The 15,907-nt window shown below is 41.2% G+C and overlaps 1 protein-coding gene across 2 annotated transcripts; it reads left to right on the plus strand.

The window, feature by feature from the left end:
- The first annotated feature begins 40 nt into the window (after nucleotides 1-40).
- Nucleotides 41-8,043, plus strand: LOC128875472 (fumarylacetoacetate hydrolase domain-containing protein 2A). 2 transcript variants are annotated; one of them, XM_054121093.1, is made up of 7 exons: nucleotides 41-329; nucleotides 2,853-3,014; nucleotides 3,747-3,782; nucleotides 5,299-5,515; nucleotides 6,921-7,255; nucleotides 7,459-7,546; nucleotides 7,620-8,043. In XM_054121093.1, the coding sequence occupies exons 1-7, from the start codon at nucleotides 190-192 to the stop codon at nucleotides 7,680-7,682; spliced, it is 1,041 nt and encodes a 346-aa protein (XP_053977068.1). In that variant the 5' UTR covers nucleotides 41-189; the 3' UTR covers nucleotides 7,683-8,043. The 2 variants fall into 2 exon arrangements, with proteins under 2 accessions (XP_053977068.1, XP_053977069.1); XM_054121094.1 differs by lacking the exon at nucleotides 3,747-3,782 and having other exon boundaries at nucleotides 42-329.
- Nucleotides 8,044-15,907: the final 7,864 nt, after the last annotated feature.

Raw genomic sequence — 15,907 nt, forward strand, 5'->3', positions numbered from 1 at the left:
ACATGTTCATCCCCACTACGACTCGACAACGCTAGTGTGGCGTAACGCGTTCAGTCGTCGCTCGTCCTTCACGACGAACGTTCTGTCTTTGTCGACTGCTGGTAATTACTCTACATTTCTCCCGTTGGAGATAGTTACGTTACTACCTTCGTATACCGCCGCCGCGCCTACTATTATCAAGAAAAAACGATGCCTTATCGTGGCAAATTACGATTGTTCAGTAGAGCATGCTTCGCGTTCAAAAACTCGTGCGCCGAGAAGAACAACACGCATTTCGCTGTTAACATTTGCGGTAGGAATTTCTCAGTAAGCGGCGCGCTCAACATGAGGTGAGTAAAATCTACCCGGTGTTTCGACACGATAGCGATTCGCGAATAATCCCAAGGAACCCTAAAACGTCAGATTTTAGGCGTTAATCAACGTTAATCAAATTTCGCGCGGAATGTTCCATTGACGACTCTATCCAATTTTTACAAGTTCTTTTTTTGTTTACCCTTCCGTCTACTCAGACACGAATCGATTTGTTCGAGAATGGTTCACGATGTTAATAGACACGATTACGTATAAGTTTCATATACTGTCCGAATGAAAATGTTTGCGACGCAAGCGAAACGTGGTTTCGATTCGATGGCGTGTTCGAGATGAGCAAATTTTACGAAAATTTGGGAAATAATATCTAAAAAGAGGCTTTGAAAGTTAATCGAGGGTAGAAAGGACTGCAAATTATTGCGTATATGAGATTAATCTCAGACGTCTTTCTAAGTTTAGACACTTGATCGAGTCACGCTCAAGGTGTCATTCACCGACGTTCGTAGTGGACAAATTGCGTAGGTCGGTGCACGGAGAGGTGCGGATCGATTTCGTGTGATAATTGATCAGCTAATTTGATTGAAACACTCGAATACATTTGATTAAACGTAATTATATCATCGACGCCGATCGAGTCTGAACTTGTACACGTACGAGGCACTGTTCACGCTGAACGTAGCCGCATATGTATGGAAGACGTGCTATCAAGCAGACACGAGTAAAATTCTTATCTGGATAAATACTTTTTAATGCGTTGTCCGTTTAAACAAAAATTGAAATCTGCAGCTGTGTATAATTTATTTCAGACTGTGTTACATATCGAACAGATAACAGCTTTTATATAATAACATTTGTAGTTTTCAATTATTGTGATAAGCAACAGCTAATAAACTATTAATCAGCTGACAAATAAATTAGAAATGTAAGGAAATACGAAAGCGATTGCAAGGGTAATTAAGGTTGTTCGCTATTGAAATTAACGAAACCGTTTCGCGTGTTCTACACACAGGTCAGATTGTAAGCAACGTGATAATTACTCGTGCAACCGGTCCCGAGTAATGCCTGGCTCAGATTTTTTACTCATTATCCCCCTTGATTCGTCCATATTGTTTTCTGCGAAATGTTTGCTTTCGACCTTTTCTCTCCGCCATGCATCAACACCGAATATTATTCGCACGAGAAACGGGACAGGTGGCAGCAAAGTTGACCAGACGTTCGCAGATAATTAATTCATATGATTCATTCGTTGCTTTTGTTTTGGCTCCGTAGATTTAACGATACGATCGATTTTATCAGCCCGTGAAATTCATAAATTCGTAAGAAGTCGATAAGCATAGGTCGATGTTAACTAAATCCAGAGTAATTAATTTGAAATTTAATAAATGTAACTGTAACACATGAATTGAATTTTAATGTGCGTTCATGGCCTGTAATGAATTCGTAGTTCGCTCTTGTTTTTATTTATTTAATATTAACAATGACAGCACAAAAAGATGAATATTGTTATGCGCGATAATTACATTGTCACAATCTTATCAGTTGTTATTAGTAATGGATGTAGAAACGCATTTAACATTTCATTAAGATGCATATTTTACTTACGCATATTTTTCATTCGATTTCAAGTGTGTACTCGAGACACACCCTTATCGAGCCATCGAAAGTTATCGGTCGAGTGTATTTCTTTTTTACCGATCACACGTCTCGAGTGTACGCGTATAGTATAATAACAAACCTTGAGATTTATCCTCCTCTTTGGGCAGCGTAAGTATGCAGAGAGGAATTTGTTTTCGCTTTCACATAAGTCTGTTCAACACATTTGGCTCGTAGGTACGGATAACGTTATCAACCAGTTATTGGTTGAAGAAAGAAGGACGTAAGAAAACAATTCGTCAACGTGGAATTAGATAAACGACCAAAAAAATACAATTGGAACATAATATTTACATAATATTTGTTAACAGTTGAATTTACCGAAAAGTCAAATCACGTTGGGATCAGCTGATCACCAAGTTTAGCGAAAGGATACTACCAACCAATAACGTTTGGTTGCTCCCTTCCCACTAGCCCAGACATGGGCGTGGTCTACAGGGTGATTCACAGTAGGAGCGTGACTTGAATCGACCAATTGTTATTGTTCGTTAATATATTCACGAGTAACATCTACTTCAATAATTGTATTCGCTGCTTAACCGTGGATTTACATATAATAAACATCTGACGATAAAATTGTATTAGGTTGTCCGAAAAGTTTCTTTCGCTTTATTAATAAGTAATACATGCACAATAATTTATGTTTTATGTTACATTACTGAATTGTGCACGATTCATTTTGCTCCGTTACTGTTACAACATGAATATCTATGAACTTAGATTGTCTATTTATATAAACACGATCACATCAAATAATCGAGCGCAACTCGCGAAAGAAACTTTCGGGACAACCTAATATATTTAAAAGACCGGATTAAGCTCGTTACTCAACCATTCTTGCCGTTTGGGAATCGTTTGTTTATTACTTTTTCTCGTTGTTTGTTCACCAGGTTCGTGCAGTTCACTAACAAAGATGGAGGGCCACAGCACTTGGGTGTGCAACTGAAACAAGGTGGTGACATAATTGCCGTGTCCGCGGTCGACTCGCGGATTCCTAATAGTTTGAGAAAATTCCTCGAGGGCGGCGACGACCTTCTGAAAAAGGCGAAGAGGTAGGCGTGGTCAGGTTAATTCACGGTCAGACTGAAAAAAACAACGATTAAACGTTCGCTTATCTCGAATTATCGAGGCGGCAGACCCATTGATTGATTCGCATATCGAACGTGACAAACAGCGGTCTACTTGTATACAGGGTGGTCCATTAAAACAGGTCACTGTTTCGTAATGAAATTGTATCGTGTACAGGAGGGTTCGATTATGAACTGGGATTCCTAAATATCAAGAAATGTATTTGTTAAAAAAATTGTTACTTAATTTAAGTAGTATCATATCTATCGATATACAGAATGTGGTCGATATTGATAAACCTACTATTTAATAATACAATGATGTTATGTACTTGTTTTAAATCGCCTGAAGATCGTCTGTTTCCAGAAGACCACCGTGTACGTAAATTGTACGAGTAACTTTCGTGACTGTGAAATCGGAATATACAAGATAGTAATGTTATCTAACGAGTCGTACAGGGATTGAGAATACGTAACTTGATTACTAAGGCTATCAGTGGGCTCTAATTCTGAAGATATTAATCTAGGCAATAACACGCTTATCGCGCCGTAAACATCGCTGCAAATCGGTAGCTTTTAACGTTTGGTATGCGTTTGGAAATTGCACACGGTTTAGAAAATAATCATTTCTGGCTTTTAATGGTGCAGCAATGCGGAGACGATATCGCCGCGATTATTCGTAAAATTTGATTTCATTGTGAACCATTTTGTCACCAGGAACGACGATGTCGATCTGTGGACCCTGTTAGAGAGGTTCGTTTTTTGAAAAGTTTAGTGTGGAAACTACTCTTTGCGCACCTGATCCCCACAACAAGACTTCTATTGAACGTTGATTCGTTGTGTCTGTGTACGTCTGTGTAGAGCTCCCTGTTCGTTCACGCAACCCATACACGATCCGTTATCGAGCGAAAGTTGATCCGACTCCTTGAGACTAGGGTTGGAAGTAGACGAATTCGTTTAACAGATTCAAACATTTCACCATACAATTCGAATACTTGAATATAATTATTATTCTATAATTATTATTCTATAATTATTATTCTATAATTATTATACTAGTTTTAAATCTGTCTAATTTTAATTCACCGAAATTGTACAGTAAATGCAGCGTGGGTATAAAGCGGGATCAGTGATCCCAGCCCTAATCTTTACCGGTAATCATTCTGCACAGTCACCTGTTTCTTGTACTCGAGCATTGTTTATAGTAGCTTGATCCGTCACCCGTTCAATCATCGCATTACGCGGAATGATATGCAAACAGAGATGTAAATTAATTATGCAAAGTGTCGTATCTCGTAATAGTTTGTCGGCAGTATGTTACACATTATACCTGAGAGTTTGCATACACACCACGTGCATGGTGTTCGCCTCTAAAGTACTAACCACTTGCGAGTCGTTTTTTAATAGACTTATTGTATAGATTTAGCGAAAGCATAGTCGTTAGCGACCTTTATTTTTCGCAGTCGTTGATGAATAGAGTTTTGTCGAACGCAGATGTTATTTTACCATTAACCTAATCTGGCGCCATGTCTGCGTGCCAGTTGGCGAATTCGCAAACCTCTGGGCCAGCTTAACCTTTTCAGTGAAAGCATCGCGACTGAATGAAACCTCGTGCACGATGCTCTTTCGACTAATCGTTGGCGCATAAATGCGACCGGTAAATAAATTGTCAGCATTCGCGGGATTCCCTTCGATTAAACATTCCATTTTTTTCCCGCGAAACGCACACGAACATTTTCGTACTCCGTTGCAATTAAAATTAAAATATACTCCACGTTCCGACCTTCGTTTTAGGAGGCGCATGATCTTAAGTCTACGTATACACGTGTCAAAATAGTAAAATAAAAATAACCAACGAAATCAAATATTTGGCAACAGAATGCTGGTACAAGGATAAAATAAACTCGTGCTTCTAGCTATAACGTCTTTGGCGCCTAGTCACGGGTTCTCTTTGATGCACATTTTTCTTTATTATTAAATCTTGTTACGTAAGAACCTAAATCGGTTCAATTTCTGAGTCGGAATAAGATCTGAGTTGAAATAAAAGTCGAAAGAATTTTGTTCGTGCACCGAAAATAGTTGGAAAATCGGAATAAATTTCGACTCGAGAATCGATAACGTTCCACGTAACGTGGCATCGTTTGTTTTTGAGTAACCAGTCCACCACTAAGCTTTCACTGATAGGATAAGCCGAGTGTTAACCAAAGTTGCCCAACGTTGCCAGAAGGTGAGACATGTAACACGTTTTTAACGTGTCCAACGATTGCAGAATAGTGGCCGAAGGACGAAGCGTGATACCGGAAGCTGATGTGAAGTTCCTGGCGCCGGTGACGCGGATGGACAAGCTCGCGTGCGTTGGTTTGAATTACATCGGCCACTGCGAGGAACAGGGCCTGTCGCCACCGGAGAGTCCTGTTATATTCAGCAAATTCCCCAGCAATATCATCGGTCCGCGGGACAACATCATGCTCCCCTCGATTTCCGACGTAAGTTCAAGAGCAATCGTCGGGGTTCGAGATCTGGGAAGTCGTCGGCACTCGTAGGAAATCTCTCCGCTTAGCCGTGACCGCTTATATTTAGTCGCGTTGATTATGCAACGTGTTAACGGACTGTCGGGAGTTAATAATAGAAGCGTGTATAGTTCAAGAATTATGTAGATCAGTTGCGGCTGATCTTCAATGAATTCTGATTGTTTGGGGAAGGTATCTGGTCCGATCGATATGCATTAATATACCAGGAGGTCAAAGTATGATAGACGTACACTATTACAGATACTAGTAGAGCTATATTTTTTAATTATGGTTCGCGGAATATCTAAAGAGGACATCGGTACTTCTTCTGGCAATTAGAATTACATTGGGCATAGAAAGTATTCGTACACCGATCAATTTCCAAAAAAAACTATGTAAAATTGTAATTTATTAACTTATTTTTTATAAACAATGACATTCTACATATTCTCGAAAATCTCTGGAATAGATAGATTAAAAAAAAAGAATAGCTATTATGTAAGTTGCGAAATTAACAAGAAAAAAAACAATTAATCGACAGAAACGAACGATTCGCGCAACTGTTTAATTTTTAAAACTTCATTACAAAAAAAAAAGAAATTTACATTACTTTATAAGTATATAATACTTCCTTCGTGGGATTTCCTTTTAATTTTATAATTATTGCGACTTCTAAGTGTCGAATTAACTAAATTATTAGTTATTCGAAAGGGGTTGGGATCTTTTTCCATTTTCCTCTATTAGAGCCATTTTTAAAAGTACTTTCCTGGAAATTTGATGTTTTCTAATTCTTAAAAAAGCAATAAACTAATGTGTTTGCGTTACGAACTCCACTGTAAACGGTTCGTCGTAAGAATCGTACAAATACTTATTGCGTCTATACTTTCACCCACTTTTCCTATCTTTTTGTTAATTTCACAAATTATATCAACTAGTAAATGTTGTTTGGGCTATATCTATCTCAGGGACTTCTGAGAATATGTAAAATATCATTGATTATAAAAAAAAGAAGTTAAGGAACTTCAATTTCACACCAAAGTTTTTTGGGAAATTGATCGGTGTACGAATACATTCTACACCCACTGTATATTTCACGAAGTTAAGTAAAGTCTCCGAAACTCGATCGACAACGGTACTTGTTATCCTTTCCTAGGTAGGTTATAGACATCTAAACGACAAATCTAATCGCCTGGTCTCATTCCCGCCACTCCGCTTCCCCATGCTCTGAGCCACCGTTTCAGGGATTCTATTACACTTGCTTAGTCGTATTTATTATATGATAGGAGAAAAAGGATCGGCCGATTCGTATCTCTATGGTTGTAGACCGCTAAGAGATAAATACGGATATTCATTGATGTTTCTCTTGTAATTCTTCCGGCAGAAAGTCGACTGGGAGGCCGAGCTTGCGATAGTAATTGGCAAAAAGTGTAAAGCGCTGAACAATGACGAAGGGGAAGATTGTATTTTCGGTTATACAGTGGCTCAGGACATTTCGGCGCGGGATTGGCAGAAGTCGAAGAGAAACGGCGGCCAGTTTCTCATTGGAAAAGCGATGGACACGTTCTGCCCGTTAGGACCTGCCGTCGTCACTAAGGAGTCCGTATGCGACATCAACAATTTATCCGTGAGAACATGGGTGAATGGCAACATTAAACAAGACGGGAACACCTGCGAACTGATCTTTAAACCCCACGAGATCGTTGCCTACATTTCCCAGTAAGTACAGTGTCCTTTGCGAATCGGTTCCTCTGTTAGGGAAATTGTCCAGGCAGCGGTTACAGTATCGCTCATGGTCTCTTCGTTTGTCGTTCCAGCTTAATAGCTTAACAACCATGTAACAACGTTAGCAATCGTTCCATAACTCATAAATGACGAGTTACATACCAACAGGAATTTGATTACGTAATTACGTTTTTCAGATTTATGACTCTGTTACCCGGAGACGTAATTCTAACGGGTACACCAGCTGGCGTAGGCTTTACCCGCAAACCGCCAGAATTTTTACAGGTACTTAAAGGAACCGATGATTTATTTCCTGTTTCTACTTGATGACTGACTTTGTGTCTTCGTTTTGTTTTAGCGCGGAGATGTGTTGGAAACTGAAATAGAAGGCGTGGGGCGTCTACGAAACAAAGTTCTCTGATGCGATGATCAGAGAGAACGTACAGAAGCGATTGGTCCTGAAACGTTTCAGGAGCGTAATTACCGTCAGGACGTCACGGATAAATCACGAACCGTTCTGAACAGGTTCCATTCACGACAATGAGGAGGGGGAACGAAATGATTCGAGACAAATAAAAATGATATATACACGTGTCGATGCGCGCGCATCGATCCCAGTAAAATTGGAACAAGAAGTTCGTACCGTAAGGTATCGAGCGTTTTTCCCGAGAGAAGCTGAAGCCTACACGCGTTCACGTATCTCGGAACGGTTATTACACACATTCATATGCAACATGGATTTTTCATACTTGTAGAAATAAAGGGAGACTGTTTCTAAAATATCATCTTCATCTTCATCTTCATACCCTACCCCTGTCCAGCTCTATTGAAACGTTTTTTAACGTACTTTAGTTACTCATAACCTTGTTCTATTTCTTTGTCTTTGACTAAATATTACAGAACACTGATAGCTAGTCGTTTATAAATGTAAGTGACTAGAGGAAACATACCCTATAGCTACTTCTTATCATTTTCTCATTCATATTATTATTAATTTATGCGCTTTGGTACACCCGGTATAGAAAGTATAGATCAGTGGCAAGACTCTAGGAGAATTGTTGTTCCGATTCTGACTGTAATTAAATAGTTATAAGCAATTTTTGATAGTATATCACAGTGAATACTCGAGGCAAGGACGGAGAGCGCAGACGGTGTGCGAGAGAGAGAGAGAGTGAGAGGGCAATATTGTGGGACGAAAACGAAAATGAAGAACCTGACAATCGCAAGTATAGCCATCTAGCGGCGAGCGCCGAAGCTCAAGTGGAGTGCGAGTGCGAGGAGGAAAGGTATACGTGCGACAAGGATGGAGAGCGTAGATGGTGTGCGAGAGAGAGAGAGAGTGAGAAGGCAACATTGCGCGAGAAGGATAGCGGTACCTATCAGAGTGCTGCCATCTATCCAACAAATGCTCGCTTGTCGAGAAATAGTTATCATTGTTCACCGCTAGATGGCGCAACAACCCGTACCCATTAATTACACGCTTAAATTGCTTTAATACATTAAATAATCAACTTTTAACTATACTACGTGCATAATTTAAGCTTAATGCATATTCAAATTGTGTTGAAACGGTGTTTTTCGACTATTAATTGATTTTAAATTACTGGCGCCATATAACGGCTTAAAGTAGAAACTATTTCTCGACATGCTTGGACGTTTATCGAATAGATGGCAGCACGATGCTCGGTCCTGTCCACGACACTTCGCGATGATTTATCGTTAATAATTACTTGACGACAATCAGAATCGTACTGATAATGGGTACTTGAATCGTTTCAGGCTTTATTTATGTTATACTTAAATCCCCAAATTGTCTGTAGATAATTAAGAAACAATCGATTCATGCAAGGTGTAACGCCGTCGTAACGATGTCGTCCGTGTAACCTTGTCCAATTATTGTTAATAATTACTCAATCGCAATGAAAATCGTACTAAAAATAGTCTTAGAATGTTGCTAGGGATCCACTCCTGACACCGCGATCGCAAAAGTCCATAAATTATCTTTGGAAAATTTAGAAATTATTATTAACGTTTGATAGGTGGCAGATATAGTCGCTATCCTTGTCGCACAATGTTGCTCTCTCTCTCTCTCTCTCTCGCACACCATCTACACTCTCCATCCTTGTCGCATCATGTTACCATCTCTCTCGCACAGTCTACGCTTTCCGTCCTTGTCGCACGTATACCTTTCCTCCTCGCACTCACACTCCACTTGAGCTTCGGCACTCCTTGTCCTTGTCCCACAATATTGCCCTCTCTCTCTCTCTCTCTCTCTCTCTCTCTCTCTCTCTCTCTCTCTCGCACACCGTCTGCGCTCTCCGTCCTTTCCTCGAGTACTCACTGCGATATACTATCGGAAATTGCTTATAACTATTTAATTACCGTCAGATTCGGAACAACAATCGTCCTAGAGTGTTGCCACTGATCTATACTACGTAACGGGTGTGCCAAACAACATCAATTATTTACAAAAAGTTAACAAATATTCCAATGGTATTTTGCAAATATCTCTACAACATATTTAAAAATCATCGAAATCGGTGATGATGTACCTGTTCTCTACAATTACCTCGATAGCAAACAACAACGAACCGACAAAACCTACTAGTATTAAGAAAACCATTGTTCCAGGAAATTGTTCCGCGGTTTCCGATGCCGCGACGGTGGACGTTGGGTCGCAGCAAGATAAAGCCAGAATTATGATGGTCTCCGTTTAAGACAATTAAGGTAGAACCGGTTAACAACACGTGTTACAACCAAAGCCCTTCCCGTATCTCTACTTCGTACTCATAACCCGGCGTCATGTCTTCTAACTAGGCTCGCTTAAGCTACCCTCGCGACCAGCGAAACTATAGTCCATCGTTCGAGAAAGCCGCGAACGTCTTTCGAGGACAATACCATGCCCGGCGAGTTAATTTGGCGCGGTGGATGTATTGTCGTCGGCGTACAGTCGGGAACGGCAGCGTCGGACGGGACAATAGTTGCGCGTTCGCGATCCACGGGAGATGGAGAGATAGTGACTATGCCAGTTCGACGATGTCATTTGTTACCGGTATATCAGATCTATCGCGCATGCGCGTCGCGTACGAGCACGGGTGACCGTTGTTAAGAAATTGCTAGCCTCCCGGAGAACTTTTGAAGAATTGTCGATATTAATTCGAGAATCGACGTTGAATTCTTATTTAAACATAGCGTAATTTTCAAACATACCCTACAACGTTTTTGGGATCCGAGCGTTGAAAATCGGTATCTACGTTTTTATTGGCGCACAAATCGAATTGTAACGTTACAAACGGTTCCCTCGAGGAGGATACTTGGGACAAACGTGACTAGCTAGCGTTATTATTCGAACTCCCGACTGGTTTTTGGCTTCCTCGGAAACGGAAAATTCCATTTTGTGGTCCAAAAGCCAACGTGGATAAACTGGATCGCGTTTGACCGGTCGTATCTGCTTTCTCGGGGGCCAGTTTACCGAGAAGAGAGTCAAAGGCCACGTTTAGATGAAAAGTTTACTTATAATTTCGATCACGTCCACCGGTCAAAGAAAAAAAAAAAAGAAAAAAAAGAAATAAAAGAAAGAAACTCACGGGCTAGAAGTGGTCCTATCGTATATCTCTAAGCGATAGATGTGGTACGCAGATAAGCTGTGTAAATCCCATTTTATAGAACAAAAAATCCACGATTCCCTCCTTTTACGTACGTGTATTTCATCCGCAGCAACGAAGGACAACGCACGCGCCGGTTTAAACGACCTTTATGACGGTCCACTTTACCAGGAACGATTTAATAATGTTCACGTGTTGTCTCGGCCCTCGAGCATCTGAAAAAACTACCGGCATCAAACGGCTATTCGCGAGGCCGTAATTTCGGTTTCATGGAAACGATTTATAAGAAAATCACGGATCCCCGTACACGCGTATTTTGTTTCGAGAAGATTTAACAATTTCTACCGGATACTTATTTCCATTTCGGGACCGTAAACAATCAGGTGTACTCGACCTCCCTCTGTAGATCACCTAACGAATCAAGTATAGAAATTAATTCTCTAGAAATTAATTCTCTAGAAATTAATTTTCTAGAAATTCATTCTCTCTAGTTTAAAGTTTCACGAGGAACACGGATTGCTTTGACGCTTGTTTTTAGGCGCGGAATTAATTTTCACATCTAACGTTTTCGTAACCCCCTGAAAAACGATTTTGAACGCTCGTTAAGCACGAACGGGGTGTCGGTTATATATCCAAACGAGGGTCAAAACAGTGCTACTATAGTAGCGGCAGGATAACAATGATTCGGGAGATTTTGGCGTGGCGCAATGGAATTCGTCGTGTCACACGATGACAATCGTTTCACGACGCATTCCATCGGCGAGCCGACTCCTCGGGAGCTTCCTCGCGATACCTGTTATTAATACACGAAACGTGATGCGGTTTTTTTTACAGGTCCTAGAGAACGTGATTTTTTACCGGTGAAAAAAAATGCGGTCGCGTCGCAGTCCGAAACACGATTTTCATCTTCCTCCAAAACGAACGTAGGACGTCACCTTTCCTGCGTGATTTATACTAACAGTCCTTTCGTTCCTGAGAAGAACTCTCCTTCACCTGGAAGCTGCGAGAACGGTACTTTTTTGACACACTCTACGCAAGGATCAAGTAAACATACTCTTGACCTGCCTGTTCCCATTTTTACCGCTGCAAGAATGCGTGATCCATCGACGAGAGAAGTCCACAGGAACTTAATCAAAGTTTCTTACAACTACTAAATGTAATTTGACATTGTGGTGTTTGCGGAGAAAATGCTCTGTCAAGATTTTGATGTTAACAATCACAGAACGATGCGATAAAATCATGCAAATGGTTGACAAACGCCACGAACATTTTCGAATAACCGATATTTGCACATTCCACTGGAGTCGAAAGGCTCGGATCGGTCTAATAGCAAAGAAACTAGACGTCTTTCAGTTGTCTCGTTTTTCGTGGAGTCTACGCAAACACGAGGCTCGTTAAAGGTTGATAAAGGCGCGAGGGAACAATGGTCTATCGTTCCAGTTCTTTTCACGATCGTTTCGTCTCGTAGTTACCGGTCGGGAGAACGAGATCGGCCGACTTAACGTCTTAATTCGCGAAACATATTTAACCGCTCGCGGCGACGGAATGAGCAAGACGAATTGCCGCAGATTTGCATTTAAACGCGAGATAAAGCAGGCCCGGCTTGGAAATTAATGTATCGTTTTATTCTTACGACGAGCACGACCGCGAATCGACGCAAAAATACTCGCCTCGAGATACTCGATACTCGTCGAGTCGTCGCTAACAATGAACGAGCGATTTAGGTTTCAGCATTGTCGCGAGTTCTTTTCCCTTCGTAATAATTGCTTTCTATTCGCTAGTATCCGTTTTGAATCTAGCAATTTTTCAATAACAATTATCCATTCGATCGCGAATCACGTACATTATTGTAATAAATCGTCGGATTTCATGCGGTATTATATTAACTTCGAATAACGTGCAAGTTTCTCGAATCACCCTGCTGATCGCAGTTCGATAATTGGTCGATGATTATCGAGTTATTTCCGAATATTTAATAACGTATGGTACACAGTATTTATTTCAGAAGCAATTTTGTTCAATTTTGTTGCCTCTTCAACGTTTTAAGTTCGAACGATTTGCAACCGATCCGTAATTACTTAATTATAGTTCGATTGCGACTTCGTAACGAGAAATTACTCGACATACGGATTAATAGTATTCGCACGAGTATTTCTACTTAATTTCCGTTGCGTGCAATCACTCCGCGATCATTTTAATTGTTACTTACCGCGTCCATACGCGGAACGTTCTTAAAGAGACTAATTACAGTGCGAGAGCGGCCAGTTGCTTTCGGTGCCGTTTTCGACAACCAGTTTCCACAATGACACTGAAATTATGACGAATTGCTCCCTGGTAAACTGTTGCACACTTAGGACCGCGTGTGCAACACTTGGCGCTGAATATTCATTTCTGGTTTCGAATATCATCGCTCGACTTCACGGTACTTGGCGATATCTCCTTAATTACCACCTACTTTCCGAGCGTTTTGAACGAGAGTAATTGCAGTGTTTACTCCGCGAAACGTTGATCCCAATCGCGAGTGTTTCGACGAAGTTGCAACAGTTACCTTCCTTTAAATATTTCTTAATTGGTATTGGAAAGGTATTTCCGAAATCTTATACGATTATTTCACCTTTTAATTTCCTCGGATCTACCGTGTATTAGGATAAAATAAAATTCCGAGAGTAACAGATCGAAATCGCTCGTGTGTTTAGCGCGGAGTGTTGACTCATGGAAATCATTTTTTTCTTTCACGACTTATTTCCATAATCGATTCGCCACCACTCGAGTCCTGGAGCGTTTAGAGCACTTTTGAGCGAGTCTAATTACAGCGTCGAAGCAGGCAACACGGATAACGGAGCTACAGTTTTCTCGCGGTCGTTCAGAAATTATGATGAATTGCCTCCTTTAAGATTCAAATACGTCCACCTACCTGTCTCGTCGGCTCGCGATATCCGCTCGATTATTCGATTATCGTCCATTCTTTCTCGGCCCTTCTAATTACACCGTCTCGTTACGTTAGCAAAATTGAAACACGCTTTTGCCTCGTCTCGTACTCGATTGGGTTAAGAAAGGTTTTCGTTACTTGCAGGAATTGGGAGAAATGCTTCAGACGAATCTGAAAGCGAGTCCAATTTTACAAGGAGAAGTTACCATAATTATATGTTTTTCAAAATAATCATATTAGAACATTTGTAAGGAATTTTTCATTACAAAAAAAAATATCATAATTGCAGCTCCCAGCAAACGGCTCGTTATTTTAAGTAATTGTTAAGTGTTAATTGTTAAGTGTTAAGTAATTGAGTAAAATATCTTGGAGAGGAAGCCTCGAACATAGTTTCGTCAGGTTAGCTTTTCGCTTTATTTTGGTTCAGAGTCCTTATTTTCGTCCTTCGAAACAGATTTGAGCACTGTGATACGTGGCGTAATTTAGTGTAAATACCCGTATCGTCTTGAATAGCCGCATTTCTTCGAAGATTAGCAAGAAGGAATTCCCCCTGTTAACAATTACTTTTTATAAATTCGTTCCACTGGGAAAAACGTGGCTGAACGCAAATTCCTATCGATAGGAGTCCTCCTTTTGCCATTGGCGGAGAAGACGCGCCCGCGAAACTCATCGAGGCGTGTATACGCGATAGATAGCCTATCGATATCACGCATCAATTAAGCCTGACAGGTGCGACAGAAAACACCGCGGGAATTAAGCGTGACGTCGCGAAAACTGCACACGTGGGCGAGCTTTCGCGACCGTAACACGTAGCGTACACGTGACTACAACCTGGAGCCGCGCAGGTGTGGATTTCTTTTCTTTCCTCGACGATATTCCTGTTGACAGCTAATTACGACTATTTCTGCGCGATGATGACGTTTAATCAGCCAGCTCGAATAGCTTCCCGTCTTGACGCCCGTTCCCACTATTCCGGCGCAACAGGTTCGCGTAGATCTACTTTAAACAATTCCGAGTTCCAAGTCGCTTGGAATTACGAGTTCATTGCTCCGCGAATTAAAATAATTCAAGTGCATCGTGATTCGATTACGTAGCGATTACAGGGACTCTGATTGTAAGTTCCGAGTTGCTTAGAGTTACGAGTTCCTTGCTCCGTGAGTTGTCATTGAAAAATAATTCGGCTGCACGGTGATTCGATTACGTTGCGATTACATGATCGATTCGATTGCAAATTTGGAATATTTACGTGCTTGGAATATATCGCGCGATTAATTTACGGAGTGATTCAGTTTGGCACGCTTGCGCGTCGATTGAAGGAAATGGAAACTGAATGGAAACTTGGAGATACAGTCGAGTATGCAAGAGCAGTGAATACGGTGGATATGGGGAATTGTTATGTTAGAAAATGAAAATTGAAGGTTCGCTGCTCGTTAACGTGGAGCGTTACGAGAGCGAATAATATCAGTTCCCTAATCGATAATTGAAAGTGTCCCGTGCCGCGATAACGAACCGTCTAGTCTGTTCGGGTTCGGTCGCGTCAAAGGGGAATCGTGTTCCCTGGTACAGGCATTCGAGTAACCCGGATAGATTCACACCTGTACGCGTGGGCGTAGCAAGGCCTATCTGGAAGGCGAGCGGGGCATTATTCCGACGGCGTTGGCCGGGACGATTATAAGGATCTTTATGGAGCCAGGAAATTCGAGGGAGGCTGATTCATTTCGAGATCGTACGTCTCGATTGCGTCGCGTGCGCTCTTTCAGAGAAATACGATTAATAAATTTGTATGAGCCGATTCCGGGGCGCGGGTTAAATCGAGCGTGAACGTGACCGTTGTTGGAATGTTTCGTATGAAAAACACCGGGGCCGACGACGACAGAGATCGTCTGGTTTCGGAGGAGATAGGAGCCTTTAGGAGGTTGCAACTTTCTGAATTTTCTTCGTGGGTAGAACGGGGTAGAATTGGGTAGAATTTTTGGGAGAACTTGTAGGGTCTGGAGAAGATGCTTCGAGGAAGCAAACAAAATTTTAGGGTGGAAAAATTTATTTCGAGATGTGTTGCTGACCCTTGAGGGAGCCAACTGTATCCAAACGTCCGAGTATCCCATCCAGAGG

This window comes from Hylaeus volcanicus, chromosome 4, assembly GCF_026283585.1.
Source record: "Hylaeus volcanicus isolate JK05 chromosome 4, UHH_iyHylVolc1.0_haploid, whole genome shotgun sequence".
NCBI lineage: Eukaryota > Metazoa > Arthropoda > Insecta > Hymenoptera > Colletidae > Hylaeus > Hylaeus volcanicus.